We start from the raw sequence: 19,499 nt of genomic DNA on the forward strand, positions 1-19,499 counted from the left end.
GAAGATTATGAGCAAAATGAATAGTTAGTGTTTATTAGTCAGTTATAAATTCAAATATTTCAACAATTACATGAAATTTGTGTGTCTGGGGGGCTCTTCATTGACAACAGTAACAGTGGAGGTTGAAGGTCCAGGTTGAAATGTGTTCTTCAATTGCTTCTCCACCTTATGTTTTGTTTTGTTGCTATTTTCTTGTTTTTGTTTATAGGTTTGTCATAGTTGGTGGTGTTTTTCTTTGTTTGTTTTGTTTTATACTTTTCATGGTTTTTAAAAGTCAAATGCCAAGGTCTGGTTCATATGAGATCCTTCAACTGTAAAACCTGGTAGTAAGGACTGCTTCAGCTTTTCCGTCTTCTCGCCTGTGATAACTAGGGTGCAAAGGTACCTGCTACAGCAAACTTTGAACTTTACATTATCCTTGTTCTTCTTGATCTTGACAGATCTGGCATCCTTTCGCAGGGCTGTGAGTAGAAAGTCCTTGATTTCCTCAGTTTTCTGAGACATGGCGACAGGCGCTCGGCTCTGGCACCTGTATAGTGGGGAGAACCAAAAAGAACAGAAAAGGCTCCACGTTATGTTCTGAGACAGCGTCTCTCAATGAACCTGTTGCATTTCACCTCGACAGATGATCAAGCCCTTAGAAACCACCTGCTTTTTCCATGCTCAGTGCTAAGGTTAAGGTCTTCCTTCCCCATCTGGCTACCTACAGTAGTCCTAAGGATTCAAGCTCACATCTTCATGCTTACCCAGCAAGCACTTCACTCATTCAATTCACCTTGACAGCTGCCACAAAACATTTTAAATGTTTTACCTATTATTATCTAAATATTTTCTCGATTCTGTAAGATTATTAAAATTGACCAAACTCTCTGAGGTTGCAGAAAGGTGTTATGGTAGAGAGGGGTGGCATAGGGAATTCAAAACTAGTGCTCAAATGATATACACAGTACAATATTATTTACGAAACGTGTACTAGTCACACTCGACAATCTAATTTCTAGGAAGATCAGAAACCTGTCTCTCATTTTTATGGTTTCAACAGCTAGGTCCAGTGCAATAGATGCATTTTTTTTAATCTTTATTTTTAGTTACATAAGTACACTGTAGCTGTCTTCAGACACACACCAGAAGAGAGCATGAGATCCTGTTTCAGATGGTTGTGAGCCACCATGTGGCTGCTGGGGAATTGAACTCAGGACCTCTGGAAGAGCAATTGGTGCTCCTAACAACTGAGTCATCTCTCCAGCCCAGAACGCATGTATCTTACCTACATTGGTATGAAGATTAAAATCAGAAAAAAACATAGAATATGGTTTGATACTATAAATAGAGTCTGGGGATTGATTTTGATATAGTGCTCTCTCTTTACACAATAGGGGAAAATGTATATTTCAAAGTTTAAGGATTGGGCTAACATAAGGAAAGATAGACACAGATACAGACAATAACGTACTCTGTCCAGGCATAGGAAGGAGCTTTGACAATGACAAGGGTCTTTGCCACTGTGAAAGAAATCACAAACACGTGAGCACGCGCATACACACACACACACACACACACAGAAACACACAAACACACACACACACAGAAACACACACACACACACACACACTCACACTCACACACACACAGAAAACACACACACACACACACCACACTCACACACACACACACACACACACACACACACACACACACACACACACACATGAGAGAGAAAGAGACAGAGACAGAAACACTAAAGCAAAGCTCAAAGCCAAATTCCACAACCAGAACCAACTATCAGCTCTCAAGGAGTCTCTGAATCTGTAGGAAAAGCCAAATGCCTGAATCCACAAATGAGTTTGCATTCATTTCAACCAGAAGATAGACAAAGTCAAGTAGAATAGGTATGATGTGTGACAGAGTAAGACTCTGAAAGACATAGGTATAATGAAGTTGTAAAATGGATATTATTGCGTAATGGACATCTGAGCAATTTACACATCAGTTCCTACAGTTGTAAAAGAGTGGCCATAAGTAAATATGCTGAAACAGGAAAGGCCATTACTCTCTTCCCAACAACAACAACAAAAGAATCCTAAGTATATATGTGTGGCATCAGTTAGTTACCATGGAACCACACATGATGTCATAAATTTGACATTCTAAATTCAGACCTAGACTGAGCCAGCGAAGTGATAGGAAATGGAGCTGGGGAAATGAAGACCATCATAAGAACAAACGAATTCCATCCGTTGAAGAAATGAGTCAAACATCACTGAAAACAAAAAAGAAAGTGAGTGAGTGAGTGACTAAACCACCTTGAAACCTTAAAGCTGAGGATGTATAAACATTAGTCCATCTTTACTCTCTAGGAATGCTCTTCAAAGGCCAACCCAGCCTGTCAGCCTTTGTTGAGCATATGTTCATAGTTAATATGAAGGAGTAAACACAATGACTCTACGGGAGAGAGGCATAGACAGTACAATTCAGGGCTCAGAGAGATTTGTACAAAGACAAAGATAAAAGTTCGCCTGTGGTCCTGCACGAAGATTGGGATGAGCTGAGCTTTGAAGGTTATTAATGAGAAGGTGGCTTACAAAAATGTGACATGGGGGTTGAGCATAGGAGTAGGAAGTAGTGGAGGTTCATCCTGATGCCCCTAGTCTGGGTGAAGATAGAGTTGATCCAGGAATAACGCTTAAGTAAGCTTACATTCAACTAAAGAGACAACTTTGGAAATGTGAAGGCTTTAAAAGCCATAAATAATGACCTGAGAGCTAACACAAAGATGGTTCGATTTAATTATTTTGGGCAAGCTAGAAGTGACAGAATATTATGGAGCCTGCAATAGGGCAAGGGAGTTGATGGAGAGAACTCAGGGCAGTTCAATAATTATGCAGCTAAGTCATTCCTTGAAGTCACATTTTCATTCAACTAACATGGAGATATTGATTCCTAGGCACGAATAGGAAGTAAATGAATGAATATAGAAGTTTCTGAAAGGATTTTGGTCTAATGTATGCATGTATGGCACATTGTGATTACATTCTTAACAGTAACATTAATCACAATACACACCTTAAGCAGCATGAATTCTCGTATTTCCCAATCAAAATGCAAACATCCATATTTGATTAGCTTTCCATGAAATAAATGGTCATTCTATCTGTTCTTAATTTTTACCTATTAGTTTTTTTAGTAGGAAATCTCCTGTCTAGCTAGATGCTGAGAGAAATTTGACATTAAGAATAGATGTTGTGCTGATAAATCTGTACAAAATTAAAGCCCTTGTTTGTAAAAATCAAATCAATACTGGTTAGGGTCAGTTAAATGACTTTCTGTTATACGGAGAAAATGAAAAGTTTCATAGTTAGCAGTCTTGAGAAAAACACAGGGGAAGAAACAGTTATTCTGCATATGCAACTTTATACTTAAATCAAAATGCTGTTGACCCCTAGAAGACTCTCATTACATTCTTCATGCTATCGTTTTTAACGATAAATACTGCTCATACCCTGAACCTATGGAATGACTGAGTCATATAACAACATGCTTATGTAATTTTTATTTATAAAATATGTCCTTTTCTTATACTTCTTAGACTAGAAGAGGAAGCATAGCTAAAGTTTACATATATTTTTGATGTTGGCCAAGAGACAAAGTTAAGTTTAGGCTTTATGTACCCCGATTTAATTTCCAAACCCAAGGTTTCTAATGTCTTTGATAATAAACCTTAACAAACATTCTTTGTTTCCATATTAAGAATGAGCCTGGGATGAGGTACTCAAAAGAGAGTCTAGATGCAGAGAAAAGAAAGGATTCTGACAAATCTGGAGCTCGTCTGAGCACTCAGGTGAGCTACCCTGCACAGCACAGATGAAAGAAAGCAGAAAACACAATGGGAATTAAATAAGGGGGAAGCTCCGGAAGAGACATGTCAGCCCTGCACCAAGGGTTAACTAAGATCCTAGTGAAGAGGTTAAGGATACACTCAGGAGAAGCTGGCCCTTGCCCTCCCTCTAATCCACAGCCTACCTGTTCATGCAGAATGAGAAGTGTAGTAATACAGTCTCCTCCACTCGGCCAACAGGAGGAGACTGGTCCATTCAGATCAGGGAGGGAAGGGAAGTCTGGCCATCACATTGACCCATTTTCTGCACAATCTTTCAGATGAGGCGTGTGGGCTACCCGAATCACTCGCTGAGATGTTGCCCCATGCGGTATCACCACTTCTGTAGACGCTGCCTTTGTGCAGCTGAGGGAACTAGCCCCTGTCGCACAATCCGTATTTATATTCACATGTGCCTGTTCTGGGAGCAGGGCCGGCAGATCACCATGATCAGGGTGAGCAGAGATCGCATGACTAATTTGGGAGGGGAGCCCCAGTCATCCTGGGTAGGGGAAGGATATGGGACAGAAAATAGTCCACTTGCCTCTCCAAGGTGTCATCATGAAACAAAGATTGGCAGGTTGTGTATGCATTTATGTGTAGCTGTCACAGAGCCCTGTTGCAAGCTGTGGTTTGGGTACCGGCTGCCCTCGATTTACAGTACGGTAAAATCATAGATATATAATTTTGACCTATAATAGTAGATTTATCTTTAAGGGAGGATGTTGGGGAAAGGAGACGATATGACCGAAGAGTCACAGGTGAAAGACTCTGAGCTACGACAAGGGTTTCATATTGTTGGATGCTCATGCTTATCTTGGTGGATTTCGACTTTGTTACTTCATCCTGAAATTAGGATTGAACCAAGGCAAGAACAGCACAACCAGGACCTAAACTGATTCAAGGGTCATAGAAACAGGGATGGGGGACATCTTTCCATTGGTTGCAGCTGTTTTTTAGCCTGGCATGGTTATCCTGTGGGCACATACATATAAGGAGTGGATGGTTAAGAATTAAATATTTGGGTCTTTTCTCTTACACAGGGATCCCAAGAAATACCTGTGCCTAATACAGACTCCCGAGGGTACGTTGTGCGAAATCAGTGGTCCCGAACATCACGCAGCCCATCCACTAGGGCTCCATCAGTGGATGAAAACAGAAGCAGGAATACTGTTGTCAAGGTAGAACTAGTGACAAAAGCAAGGAGAGGACGATCAATGATGACTTATATCTATTGGGACTTAATTTTCAAAGTGTTCAGGCCCCGCTCTGGATAAGGGACCTCTCGCTAGTTGATTTAGCTCTTCCAGAAACACCCAGGCAAGCCTAAACTTACCACTGAGAAAACCAAAGCACAGAGCAATCTGCCCAGGTTTTCATACTACAAAGCAGAAGACTACAGTTTTAAATGCAGCCTTTTTGGTCTAGTTGTATGTTCTCTGTCCTTCATGCAAATAACAAACACAATTGAGTACCCATGGCTCTCAAAAAAGAGGAAAGGGATGAAAACAGTCAAATCAAAAGAGAAAATTTAAATGTCATTGTATGGGCTTTAGGCCCTTAACTAGGCCTGACCACGTAAGCGAATATATGGAATTCTTTTCAGATGCATAGAAGAGTTTCTCCTGTGTAAATATATAAACACACCCCATGTCCGTATATTTTGTTGCGCTTGGTTCAATAATCACACAAAGAATGGCCATACATGTGAAACAAACATGAATTGAGTGTTAGATGAAATATATGAATGTTTAATAACGTCTTGCAGAGCTTGGTCAGTAATGTATTCTTTCTCTAGAATTGCCCCTCCTTATTTAGAGAGACAATCAATTCTGCTGTCATCTGACAGCATGCCAAGACTGAAGACCCGTGACTCCCTGGCCTTCCCAGCAATCACATACATAATCACTGGGCAAAGGGAGTCATAGAAGTTCAGAATAAGTAGAGCCTTCTAGTGCCAATGTCTTAACCAGTTTGCTCATGAAGCTCAACTGAGATACTCAGTGAGGCAAGACTTAGGATTTATGCTGCTTAAGGATAAGAGAACTTGATCCTATTTACTCAAAGCCGAACACCAGGTGCTGCAATGAGCATGTGTGATATGCATTAGTGAGGTGCAGGTAGAGGGGTTGGTGGATGAGAAGACAGCAGTCACTTTTAACAGTAATATCCAACGTCTGGAGACTAGAAATTCTTGGATGCTTTTCAGTCTAGTTAAAGGGGCTAGGATGAACTAGGATTCATTCAAGATCTAGAAATAGGCTAGAGCTAGGAGGTGCAGTGTGGGAAATAGGGATGTGAATCCCCATAGGCCTGAACTTCACCCTCCATTTCTTCAGCAGGCCCCCAACAGCTCTGCTAACTCTCGAACTTCCTCTGCGTCTGCCAGTCAACACGAAACTTCAACCTCGCCTCCACCTCAGGTATCAGAGAAGTCCCCCGTTCAACAGCCCAGCCCACAGACCAGAACTATCACACCGCTTGACTCACAACCTCCCACACCACCGGAAACAGAGCCGGACTCCAGAAGAACATCGAAGATGTATACGGCCACTGATCCCTGGGCTCACAGGGATAACAGAGAGCCTAGAGACTTGCAGCTGAGGGAGTATGCACACAGTTGTGACTCTCGAGAAGGGATACCCAAGACTCGAGAATATCCCCGCACTCCTCCTACTGAGTGGAAGTCCTATGTCCAGCGCCGCATGCAGTATGGCAGCTCTGTGGACATGGATCCGGACTGTTTACCTGAAGTCCAGCATCATCGGCAGAAGCAGCAGATAGAGGAAGATGAGGTGGATGAGGCCTATTGGTCGTCTGTGAGCATGCTGTATGAGAAGATCCCCAGCTGTACGCGGCCCAGGCCGGTGAGGGTGCCGAGGCTTCTGGAACCCCTAGACTCCCTTTTTCCTGTCCCTCAACTCCATCCCACTTATTTCGTAGAAAGGTGTTTCCCATCCTTCCCACTTTAGTCCTCTATGCTGTCTTACCCCTTACCATATGTGTTGAGTCTCCTTTCCTTGGTCTTTTCCGCAGCCCAAACCCAAGCATGCCATCACCATTGCTGTCTCTTCCCGGGCACTTTTCAATATGGTGGATGACAGAAAAATCTACGAAGAAGAGGGTCTGGAAAAGTACATGGAATATCAGCTCACTAACGAGAACGTCATTCTGACCCCAGGACCAGCATTTCGGTTTGTCAAGGTACTGTGTGAACTGCCTTTCACTCCCATCAGTGACTCTGGATAAGAAGAAAACGGACCCAGGTGGCCCTTTGGGAGTTTGTCCATTCTCCCCAATAATCCCTAGACCATCTTTATAATTCTTGTCCCACTCCAGCTGACCAAGTCCCAAAGATAGCTGGAATTGTTGAGAAAAGGATTTTCATCCTGAACCTACCATTATGGCTTTCTTCAATGGAGCCCTAGTCATCTGCCCTTTAAACAAAAGCCTGTTTTCCCCCATACAAGAGTTAAATAGGAAGTAATAGGAGTTAATGGTCCTGAGTAGTAGAAAGAAAATGACTTATTAAAATGATGAAATTCACTTGAGCTGGACTGGCCCCAAATATATTAAGAAAATCAAGAATATCCCAACACTTAGTATCACGAACACATACTAAAATATGTATCACTTGTAACTAATCTACTGCAAAGTTACTGGATTATTATACAATCAATCATAGAATCATGTGAAAGCAAATGGGTTTGAGGTAAAAGGTACTTGCAGGATATGTAGAACGATGGGGAGAAACCACTGGCCTATGAAAAACATTTAAAAGCTTTCTAAAAATAGATTAAAGGGCTGGGAAGAAGAATGTGTTATTTAAAGCTGGCATTGTTCTTGAAGAGGACCTGACTTGGTTCCCAATACCCACATATGGCAGTTCACAATGATCTCTAGCTTCTAGACCAGTGGTTCTCAACCTTTGGGTCACAACTCCTTTGGCAACACTCTCTCTCTTCAAAATATTTACCTTACAAATAATAAGAGTAGCAAACTTTCAGTAATGAAGTATCAAAGGAAATAATTTTATGGCTGGGGAGGGGGAGTCACCATAACATGAGGAACTGTGTTAAAGAGTTTCGGCATTAGGAATATTGAAAGCTACTTCTCTAGACTATGTGAGCACCTTCATTCTTGCAATATTCACACACACACACACACACACACACACACACACAGAGAGAGAGAGAGAGAGAGAGAATTTAAAAATAAATTAAATGCTAAAATTAAAATAAAAATAAATAAGTCATAGCCTATGATCTTCCATGGAACATACAAAAAAAAAACAAAAAAAATTGAGATTATCAATTTGCCTCAACCTGCTTTCTGCATGAGTGACACATAAATTCCCAAATCATTCCAAATTTCTCACAATAAAATCAAATTTACAAAGTTAAGCAAATAGACAAATAGGAAGGCATATCATTAAATGCATACGCTGAACTTTTTCTCTACCTTCTAATGAGATAATTTTTTATTGGTTATTTGATTTATATTACAATTCAAATATTGTCCTCCTTCCCGGTTTCTCCTCTGCAAACCTCCTGCCCCATTTCCCCTCAAGATAATTCTATTAAACAGAATGTTGTAATAGCATCCTGTAGACATTTCCATTTGTGCCAGGGGCATTAATTGAGGCTTATGTGTGGGAGTCAGAAAACATAGGAGAGGTGACATCACCATGTTTTAAAGGTGCACTGATTTCTCAGCCGGGACTCTGGGAAGTTTGATTCTGACCCTGATGAGGTGTTTTTCCTCTTGCTGCCTAACACCCACTACCTTGCCTGCCCTTTTTTTATACATCCGTGTTTGCAACCTGTAGGCACTGCAGCATGTCAACTCTAGACTCCGTGATCTGTATCCTGACGAACAAGACCTATTCGATATAGTACTGATGACTAATAACCATGCCCAAGTGGGAGTACGGCTTATAAACAGCGTCAATCACTATGGTAAGTAAAATAAATACCATGTGGAAGACCAGCTCTCAGCCCTGCAGAAAAGAAGCCATGCTATTTTGCTAACTGTGGCTTAAACCATCGCAATGCCTTTGATACCAGCACCCCCTTCTGCGTGGGGAATGTTTATTTGCCTATGTCAGAACAAGAAAGCCCATGTTCATTTTTAACTTCAGCACAGAGTGGGGCTCAAAGCTCTGGACTTAACTTGTCAAGTGTGAATTTCAAAGTCTTAATCCCAGGTCCTCAATATATTTCTCTGCTTTATGTTTTTCACTTCTGAACTTGACTTCAAGGAGCCGTCAGCCCAGAGGCTTTTTCTATGGGATCAATCTTTTTCCTCAGCACAGATCCATGTTACAGGTTTAAAGGTTCTCCTCTCCTCTCTCTCTCTCTCTCTCTCTCTCTCTCTCTCTCTCTCTCTCTCACACACACACACACACACACACACACACAAATCTATATTGTTACCAGAAAAGAAGTCTTTCTTACTTCACATAGAAGATTGGATAGGTGCTAGTCTTCATAGCCCTGCCATCAACGTGCCTTTCTTGTAGTTTCCTTTTATTTTTCTGCTGCAAAATGGCCTAACAATCTCACTGGGATGTTATTGTCTTTGTTTCACAGTAATGTACCTAGTTGTGAGTAAGTAATATCAAAATCAGGTTTAAATTATGCACACAGAAAATCTAGGTTTAAATTAGGAATATTTACAAATAACCAAAGTGTATTATAAGTTATTGAGTTTTATTTTACTTCACATGATCCTATTTATCAAATCTGAAATGCATTTTTAATAATGCAACCTTCATAATGCTATGAACTGAAAAAAGAAAATGTTTGTCGAAGGCTCTGAGGGGCATACAATACTCTGCAAATGAAGCTTATTAGGCTCTTCCTATACATGGCACAGGCCAGCTCTAGATCATCTTGCCTCAGTTTCCCAGTATCAGACTGTGGGTGTACACCGTCATAATCTTACTGATTTAGTAAGTGATACTGGTGTGTCTATCCTGAAACACACTGAAGGTTCTGGGCTCTGGCATCACAGTCACTTACATATGAATTCTGTTGGTTAAACAATTGGAACACCTTTCCATCCGGCCTTTCCATGAAACTACAACCTTTTACCTTGGAAGAGTTGGTTATTTCCCTCTTTGGGGTACAGAAGACAATCTTTGCCTATGGTCTTCTGCCGTGGCCTTTGTTACTGTAATCACACCTGGGTCCACAGTAAATGGGAATCACTTTGAGAAAACAGCCAATGTTTTCATTCAGTTTGGAAATCCTAGTGCCAATTCATAGTTTCTAGAACATTATATTGATGTTATCTACTGGTTTATAAAATCCACTTTTGAGTCACTTAAAGCCAACATTGAATCAAGTGAAAATTGTATATTTTGTTGATATCAAAGCGTTCTACCCACATTTGTGACCTATGTCCTTAATTCTTCGAAAAACAGCTGACCAGAATCCACACTTTGCTTTATCTAGCATAGTTATCCAGTTTAACATAAATTTAAACACAAATTTGAATAAACATAAATTTTATCATATGCATAAACCTAACATTGATGAATATATTTTGTTCCAAATATATTTGAATTTGAGCTTAGATTTTCAAACTTAAATCCTTACTAAAATGTTGTAGACTTCTCAAAATAATACTGTCAGAAAAGGAATTCTTTGTTAAAATATATAACTCTAAAAGCTGTGAATAGATACCATCAAATTAATTATTTTGTGTAAGGATTGAACCTTAGACCTCAGGAGTGCTGGTCAATGGTCAGCCACTGAACTATATCTCTCAGCTTATTAAATCTCTTTGAATACAACTTATACCAATTCATTCTTTTATTCATTGTGTATGTGGGTGATGGATGTACAAGATCTTTTGAACTCCTCTTTTAGTTGTTGAGAGGTATTTAAAATTATATTAGTTGAAGCCTGATGGTATAGGCTTATCATGCTAACTTTTCAGAAGACTACAGCAAAATGCAGGAGGGTTTCTGCAGATTGGAGATCTACCTAGGCTACACAGCAGCACTGCAAATTGAAAACCAGTATGGTCAACTTAGATATACCATAATTAATAACTTTTACAAATTAGATATCTATCATTTGTAGAGGTATCAGTTAATTTTCCACTTGCTAATAGCTCTAATCAAAGAGTCAAGAAGGAGTGAAAGTTTTAGATTATCTTTAGAACATAATTTAAATCCTGGCGTGACTTATTACTAAGTATTGCATTCAAGAAATGTAGAAATAGTATTTAAAATAGGGCAATACCTAAAAACACTCCTTTCAATATGCAAGGTGGAGGTTGTCCTTTAAGGGAAAGAGAGAATTATCTTAGTGCAGATATAGTTAAACATGTGGGCTGAAGACTGCCCTATACCTTTGAACTAGTAGGTTGGGCAAGTCTTTTAAGCATCCTTTTCTATAAGCAGAATGAGAAACGTCATGCTGTTCTGAGTAAATTGACATGGTCCGTGTTAATATGCTCCATAAACTATAGTGTGTCAAACACCGAGCATGAAGTATCTCAGAGGTTTTAGAATATTGGAGTTATGAAAGTCATTTTTAATTTTTCGAAAATTTATAACACTCAGACTTACAAATGAACTCACAAGCATTCACTGGCACATCTTATTCCTACAGTTTAAATATCATTTGGATCAATGTTGTACCTTTTGTCATGACACAGTCTTTCTCACCTGATAATAGGTCTACTGATCGACCGCTTCTGTTTGACCGGTGGGAAAAGCCCCATTGGCTACTTGAAGGCATATCTTACCAACTTGTATCTCTCTGCGGATTCTGAAAAAGTACAAGAAGCAATAAAAGAAGGTAGTGACCTGGGTTTATTCTCCTAGCTCATGAGGTTTGAACTGATGGTCAGTTACCTTGGGTTTCATACAGCTTTAGCTGGCTTACCTCATATTGGCTCTTTGGCTGAGGCTTCTACACATGGCACCCCTTACTTACATTCCATAAGGATTGGCCCTTACTGAAAGGGAATATCTTCTGTGGTTACTACACAACTTATTTTCACCTCCCATTTGTATAAACAGAGTCTGTGCGTATCCTGAGATTTGTAGCTGTGGACAGAGGCAGAATTATGTGATGTGGCAATAGCTACAGAAGAAACATCACTGTGGGTGGGGAAAGGTTTTACTGGGGGAAACTAAAACCCATAGGCTTAAGAAGAGTACTAATCTATCCCTATGATGTCAGGCATTGCCTCTGCAACCATGTTTGCTGGAGCCAAAGACATGGCTTACTGCGACACCCAGCTCCGCGTGGCCTTTGATGGGGATGCTGTACTCTTCTCGGATGAGTCTGAGCATATTGCCAAGGATCACGGACTGGACAAGTTCTTCCAGCATGAAACATTATTTGAAAATAAGCCTCTTGCCCAGGTAAGATCACCAACCTCCATTTTGACCTGCTTTTCTTCCAACATGTGAATATAGATATTTGTTCCCTGTGATGACTTTCATCTAATCTTTGGTGGCCTCCTCCACTCTCTTTGCACATTGTGCTCCTTCATTTGTGAATTCCTCCTCCTTTCCGGACATGTACTGCTGACAATTCTGGTTGTGAAATTTACCATTCCTTTGTATATCCTCTTGGAAACACTTCTGTGATCTTCTGTGACTGAGTTAACATTCTTCAATAACATTCTTCAAGTTATTAGTGACACACGGGGCAGTGTACCAATAAGCCATTTCAAAATCATAAGCCCTCAGAACCATAAGGTCAGGCCCAATGTACTCACTGCCCTGTAAACATTTACTTGGTCTGTCCGACTGTGACTTCAAGGACAAGGAAGACACTTTAATTGAGAAGAGCTTCAAGACCGAGATTCTGGGTCCAAATAAATAATTAGCCTTCAATATCTCTTACAAACCCAAGACGAGTATCGGGGGATTTTGTGTATTGGTATGTATTTTTCTTTTTCTTTTTCTAAAACCATTTCCTGAAGTATCAAAAGGTAAGATCTAAATCTAAGAGGGGCATCTGAACAGAAGAAAACTGGTAACATGAAAATGGTATCCAAACTGAATCTTAACGGACAGATGACCCAGTTTTTACTCTGAATCTGCACCATATAACGTTCAGTAGCAACCATGATTATGGTCCTGCTGGCCTTGCTCCCTTCAAAGAGGTTCAGTCTTCCAGTCTTAAGGAACGTATCTACAGGATCTTTGCTGATATCCTTTGTCAAGTTAAGGTGCTACCAACCACCATGAATTTTTGAGGATTTGTGCAATGGATGCTAGGCTTTGATTGATGCCTTTGTACCATTCACTGAGAAAATCAATCGGTTTGGGAGGACATTCCCGTGTAAATTCATAGGGGGATCTTAACGTGTTGAGGCAGTTCTGCACTGCATGTACACTGGAGGAGGTCATAGAGGGTCACCCCTTTTAAAAATGCCCGGATTGAGTCTGAGAAATTGCCTGCCTTCACACATATATAAGGCGAGTAGTCTATGGTGTACTTGATATATCATACTCGAGTAGTAGAGCAATAATAATTAATGATTTCGTAAAATGCATGAAAAGTATGTAAATGTTTGATAAGCCCTTCTAGACAAGCTACCAAACCTAGATACCGTTTAAAAAAAAACTTTTAACATGTTTATTATTTTTTAGTATATATGATATATATTTTGTGTGTGTGTGTGTGTGTGTGTGTGTGTGTGTGTGTGTGTGTGTGGTATGTGTGATAAAGATGGAGCACATGTGCCATGGCATGCATATGGAGGATAGGGGACAACTTTGTGGACTCAATGTTGACATTCCTTCTAGCGTCTACAGTTACCTGGCTATTGCCAGATATGCCTGACTTACTATCAAAGGGGTTGTTCACCCCCTCCTCACTCTCCTACTCTCTTACACCCTGCCTCTTCTCTCTCTGACCCTTTTCTCCCTTTCTCACCTTCCCCCTCTCCACCTCTCTCCACGTGGTTCTAGCAGTCCTCCCCCCCCCTCTCCTCCTTTCCCAACTCCCCTTCCCATAACCTAAATAAACTCTATTACATATTATACCTGTTGTATGGCTGGTACCTCAGGGGCAAGGGATGCCTCAGCATGGGCCCGCCGAGGTGTCCCCTTCCACCTCACCAGACGTGGCTCCATCAAACATATCCTTGGCCCTTTCTTTTTATATAAAACACAACATGTGGGTTCCAGGAATCTAATTCTGGTTTTCAGGCTTATACAAGAAATGCTTTTTCTCCTAACCATCTTGCCAGACCTTGAATGACTTTTCTCCCAGGAAGCCATTTAATATATCGTTTATCATTTCTATAACCATAAACTTGTAAATGTTTTACTGTGCTTTTTAATGTTTATAGAATAGGTAGTGATGCGTCTCCAATTTCATGTCCGCTATTAGTAATTATCGTCATTTTGCTTGTTTTTTTTTTTTTCCATTTTTTTGGCACTATGCGTAGGAATTTACCAATTTTACTTATGTTTTCCAAAAAGTATCTTTCCTAACATTTTTAGGTCACTGATTTTGTATAATTTGGTCTTTTTTTCCCCCTAAATTAATCTCCCAGACATTTAAAAGTGATGTCATTCTATTTCAATTCAAACTATATTCGAATTTCTTTATGACTTCCCTTTATTGGGTGAATTGTTTATAGTTAAGGTAAATTAACTGCCAAACATTTGATGAGGTGTTTTTTTTCTTCTACATAGCTCTGTTATTCTTCACATGTCTTACTCCAGTGTTACCAGAAAACCTATTTTGTATTTTTCCATTGTTTGCTGTGGTGTATTTTGTTCTGAGAAGGTTATAACATGCTCAGTGTGTCCTGTGTATTGTGAAATAATATACTGGTGATGTTCCATTCTATGAATGTCAATTAGATTAATCACATTAATTAAAGTGAAAAGTGTGTGTGTGTGTGTGTGTGTGTGTGTGTGTGTGTAGAACTAAAAATTGAATGTCAACCACCTTTCCCCATCACTCTTCTTATTTTTTGAGACAGTCTCTGAACCTTGAATTCACAACTAACTGAACAGCAAACTCTGCCCATCCTCCCATCTCTGCCTCCCTAGTGCTAGGATTAAAGTCCTACACTACCACACCTGGCTTTTTTATTTTTCTTTCTTTCTTTCTCTCTTCCTTTTCTTAAATGTATATAGTGTTCTGGCTGCATGTATGTCTGCAGGCCACATGAGGGCACTAGATCACATTATAGATGGTTGTGAACCACCATGTGGTTGCTGGGAATTGAACTCAGGGGCTTTGGAAAAGCAGCCAGTGCTCTTAACCTCCGAGCCATCTCTCCAGCCCCCACACCTGGATTTTGATGTAGTTGCTAGAGATACAAACTCAGGTGCTTGTTCTGGAAAGCACTTTACTACCCACACCACCACTCTAGTTCAGTTTTAAGATGGTGAATTCTTTTTGTTTGTTTGCTGTCTGCACAACAAGAAGGTAGTGTGGAAGTATAGAAACATTACTGTGGATTTTTTTTTTTTGATAGATTGGGACAGGACCTAACTATGTAACTGTCTTACTTGGTTTTTCTATTACTGTGATGAAACACCATAACCAAAAAGGAAGTTAGGGAAGAATGGGTTTATTCAGTTTATACTTCCGCAACACTGTTTATCACTGAAGGAAGTCAGGAAAGGAAGTCAAACAGGGCGGGATCCTGGAGGCAGGAGCTGATCCAGAGACCATGGAGGGGTCTTGCTTGTTCAGCCTGCTTTCCTATAGAACCAGGAACATCAGCTTGGAATTTCACCCTCCACAACAGGCTAGGCCCTGCCCTTTCCATGACTAATTAAGGAAATGCAAAATGGATCTTAAAAAGGCACTTTCTCAAGTGAGGTTTCCTCCTTTCAGATAATTCTAGCCTTTGTCAAGCTGACATAAGACTAGCCAGGATCACCGACCCCCTTGTCAGCTTGACACACAAGCACAGACATCATTATGAAGCCATTGCCATTTTTTCCTTGTCTCTAAGATATCACATTAAAATTATAAATAACTTTAAAAGTCCCACAGACTTTATAAATTCAAACACATTAAAATTCCAATTCCTTTGAAATAGCCAATCTCCTTTTAAATCCCAAATCTTAAAATCCAAAGTTTCTCAGCTTTGGGCTCCAGTAAAATAAAAAAGAAATCATTTCTTGCTTCAAGAGGGAAGACCCAGGACACAGTCACAATCTGAACATGCAAAATCAAACTCCAACAGTTGCCTAAATGGCGATAGCAGAATGCCCAATGTCTGGGATCCACTTGAGCTTTTCTGGGCTCCTCCAAAGGGCTTGGGTCACTTCTCCAGCTCTGTCCTCTGCAACACAAACAGCTTGAGTTCTAGGCTACAGGTGGTTCCACTGCTGCTGCTGTTCTTTTTGGTCAGTCCATGGTACTGGTTTCTCCAAAGCACTGGGGTCTTCTACTGCAACTAGACTAAGCTTTCAGCAAAAGGTTTTATTTATGGTGCCAAGCCTCATCTTCTTTACAATGAACCTTTCAGTCTTAGGCCTTTACAACTGAGGCCGCACCTTCACCAATGACCTGGCTTTCCCTGTGCCAAACCTTAACTGCTCTCCATGACCCCTTCATACCTTCAAAACCAGTACCACCTGGATGACTCTTAGACTACAAAGTTCTGCTGCCAGCTTGAGGTGCAATCCTTGCCATCTCTGTAGCACAGCTGGTGTATGATGACTCTTGGGAAACACTTTCCAGAAGAAATGCCTCAATAATGCCAGTCTCTTCTTAATCACTGCTAAATTCTCAGTTCCAGACAACCATCACTGTGTGTCCCAGCAAAACAAACATTTCACTCTAGTAGCTCTGGTATCTTGTTAACAATCACAGCTGATCCTTCAGCCTTAGCTAATCAGAACCACGGGATCTTAAATCAAAATAGCAAATGACCCTGATAGTCTTTAAACTTCCCTCTGAAACTCCACAGTCAAGGCCTCCATCCTCTACACTGCATTTTGTAAGCTATTTTTTAAATCTATTTTACAACTAAATCACAGCCCCTCTCCCTCCTCTCCTCTTAGTCTTGCCCTTATACCCTTACAACTTCCCCATTGCCTACCCTTCTCTTCAAAGAATGGGTAACCCCACTTGGGTACCACCCCACTCTGGGACAACTACTTCCAGCAGGACTAGGTACATCCTCCCCCCATGAGGCCTAACCAGGCAGTTCAGGAATCCAATGTCAGGCAACAGAGATTGAGACAGCCCCTCTTACACTTTTAAGGATACCACATAAAGACCAAATTGCACATTTGCTACAAATGAGGAGGGCCTAGACCCAACCCCTGCATACTCCCTGATTGATGGCCCAGTCTTTGTGAGCCCCCAGGGGCCCAGGATAGTTGGTTGACTCTGAAGGTCTTAGGTTTTGTTGACCACCCTCTGGCTTGCTCAATTCTATTCCCAACTCTCCCGCAAGGCTATTCAAGCTCTGTCTGATGTTTGGTCTCTGCACCTGCCTCCATCTGCTGCTAGATGAAGCCTCTCAGGAATCGGTTATACTAAGTTCTTGTCAACAAGCATAAGAGAGTATCATTAATAGTGACAGGGGTTGGCTCTGTCACATGGGATAGGACTCAAGTTGGTGCAGTCATTGGTTGACTGTTCCCTCAGTATCTGCTCTCTTTATTCCTGCTCATCTTGTAGGTAAGACAAATTTGGGGTTGAAGGCTTTGTGAGTGGTTTGAACTCGAGAATATCACCATGAGTCAGGTAACCAGGAGTCACAAAGACACAGGTGGTACTCACTTGTAAGTGGACATTAACCTTGCTACAGTCTACAGACCCAAAGAAACTGGATAATAAGGAGGTCCCAAAAGAGGATGCATGAATCTCACTCACAAGGGGAAACTAAATGGTTATCAGAGGTGGATGGAAAGAAGGAGCTGGGTAGGAGAGGGCGTAAGGAAGGGAAAGGCGATGGTGACCAGATATGGGGAAGGGGATGGGATATGGATGGGAGTGAGAATGGACACAGGTCAGGGGCATCTCTGGGACTAACTAGAAGCCTGGGACAGGGGAGGACACTGGGATGGATGAGGATAAGGGAAATCTATTGGGGTGACTCAGTTTTTCACACGATGGGATTATAAGTGAGTTTTACCACACCTGGCAGTTTTGATCAGTTTTGCATATTTAAAATACCACGTATTTAAGAAAATTATATATATTCTAAATCATATTTGTCAACAATGCCTGTTTATCATACAATGCCTGTCTGATATTCATCTATCCCTGATTTTTAGAATAATGCTGTATGTGTTACATATTTTTCTGTACTTTTACCTTTAACCAGCCATGTCCTTCTATTTATCTTGATTGTATATTTAACCATGTATATGCCCCCATGCATACACAATGTAGATAAGCATGGTTTTAAATGGGCCAATGAGGTGGCTTAGAGGATAAGGGTGCTTGCTTGTCACCAAGCCCGATGAACTGAGTTCATATTCAGAGAAAATATAAATCATGAAGTCTATGTCCAGGCAAAACCTCACTCAGGTAGAGGGAACCGTAAGCAGTACATTGATAACACACTACATTTTCAACAGTATTTCCAAAAGCATTTCCTTGAGAAGACCAGTAATATGGAACACGTGTTGGCCAGCATGTCAATGGCTACATTCACATAAAAGGTGTAAAAGAGTATAAAATAGTTACTCATGGGTGTAAACAGAAAGCAATGTTAGAGCAACATTAAAAGAAGCAAATATTATGTCTTAATGTAGAAACTGTAAAGCTATAAAGATATATAGCTTTAACACAGAGCTAGACTCCGGCCAAACATACAACTAGCTAAAGAGACAGTACTTTTAAAGGTAAAATCTGCAGCTAATTAACAATGGGGTAAAATGGTGGGTTTGGTGATCAACTGAAGCACATCTCCCACTTACCAGGGATAGTTCATGCCTACAGCTGTGGCTCACTATTTATAGAACGTTCTTTCACGTTTAAATATCTTTGTCTGGATGATAAATGATGTGGTTATCCTAGATTTATTCCAGGCATGTAAGGGATGGTTGTGTATCAGGAAATGTCTTCACATAAATGCACAGGGTTTGGCATTATACTGTCAGCCTGGGAATCGCTATATGTCAGTCAGCAACATGTGGATTTTCAGGTCGTGTAAGACCCTGGGTTTTTGTTGTTGTTGTTGTTGTTGTTATGGTTTTGTTTGTTTGTTTGTTTTCAGTAATCATTTCTCTTTTGCTCACCCAAGCACATCTGAGACTTATGTTCTCTTTTCCAGGGTCCTCTTAAAGGCTTTCTGGAAGATTTAGGGAAACTGCAGAAGAAATTCTATGCCAAGGACGAACGATTACTCTGTCCCATCAGGACCTACCTTGTTACAGCTCGGAGTGCGGCGAGTTCAGGTGCCCGCGTCCTTAAGACCCTCCGCCGCTGGGGTTTAGAGATAGATGAAGCTCTTTTCCTCGCTGGAGCCCCTAAGGGTCCCATCTTAGTGAAGATTCGGCCTCACATCTTCTTTGACGACCAAATGTTCCACATCGAAGCAGCACAAAAATTTGGTACCATCACGGCTCACGTGCCTTACGGCATTGCTCAAAAACGCAACTAGGAATGGGAGGAAAAATAAACAGTCTGGTATTAGAAATGGCTCGCGTTCTGGA

At 40.8% G+C, this 19,499-nt stretch overlaps 1 protein-coding gene across 8 annotated transcripts; it reads left to right on the forward strand.

The window, feature by feature from the left end:
* The first annotated feature begins 2,170 nt into the window (after positions 1 to 2,170).
* Positions 2,171 to 19,479, forward strand: LOC116904870 (cytosolic 5'-nucleotidase 1B). 8 transcript variants are annotated; one of them, XM_032907461.1, is made up of 10 exons: positions 2,246 to 2,278; positions 3,749 to 3,838; positions 4,156 to 4,329; positions 4,918 to 5,064; positions 6,217 to 6,741; positions 6,911 to 7,078; positions 8,703 to 8,832; positions 11,566 to 11,688; positions 12,076 to 12,260; positions 19,118 to 19,447. In XM_032907461.1, the coding sequence occupies exons 1-10, from the start codon at positions 2,246 to 2,248 to the stop codon at positions 19,445 to 19,447; spliced, it is 1,905 nt and encodes a 634-aa protein (XP_032763352.1). The 8 variants fall into 8 exon arrangements, with proteins under 8 accessions (XP_032763355.1, XP_032763360.1, XP_032763352.1 ...); XM_032907463.1 differs by having other exon boundaries at positions 6,217 to 6,693; XM_032907462.1 differs by having other exon boundaries at positions 4,918 to 5,055.
* Positions 19,480 to 19,499: the final 20 nt, after the last annotated feature.

This window comes from Rattus rattus, chromosome 7, assembly GCF_011064425.1.
Source record: "Rattus rattus isolate New Zealand chromosome 7, Rrattus_CSIRO_v1, whole genome shotgun sequence".
Classification (NCBI taxonomy): Eukaryota; Metazoa; Chordata; class Mammalia; order Rodentia; family Muridae; genus Rattus; species Rattus rattus.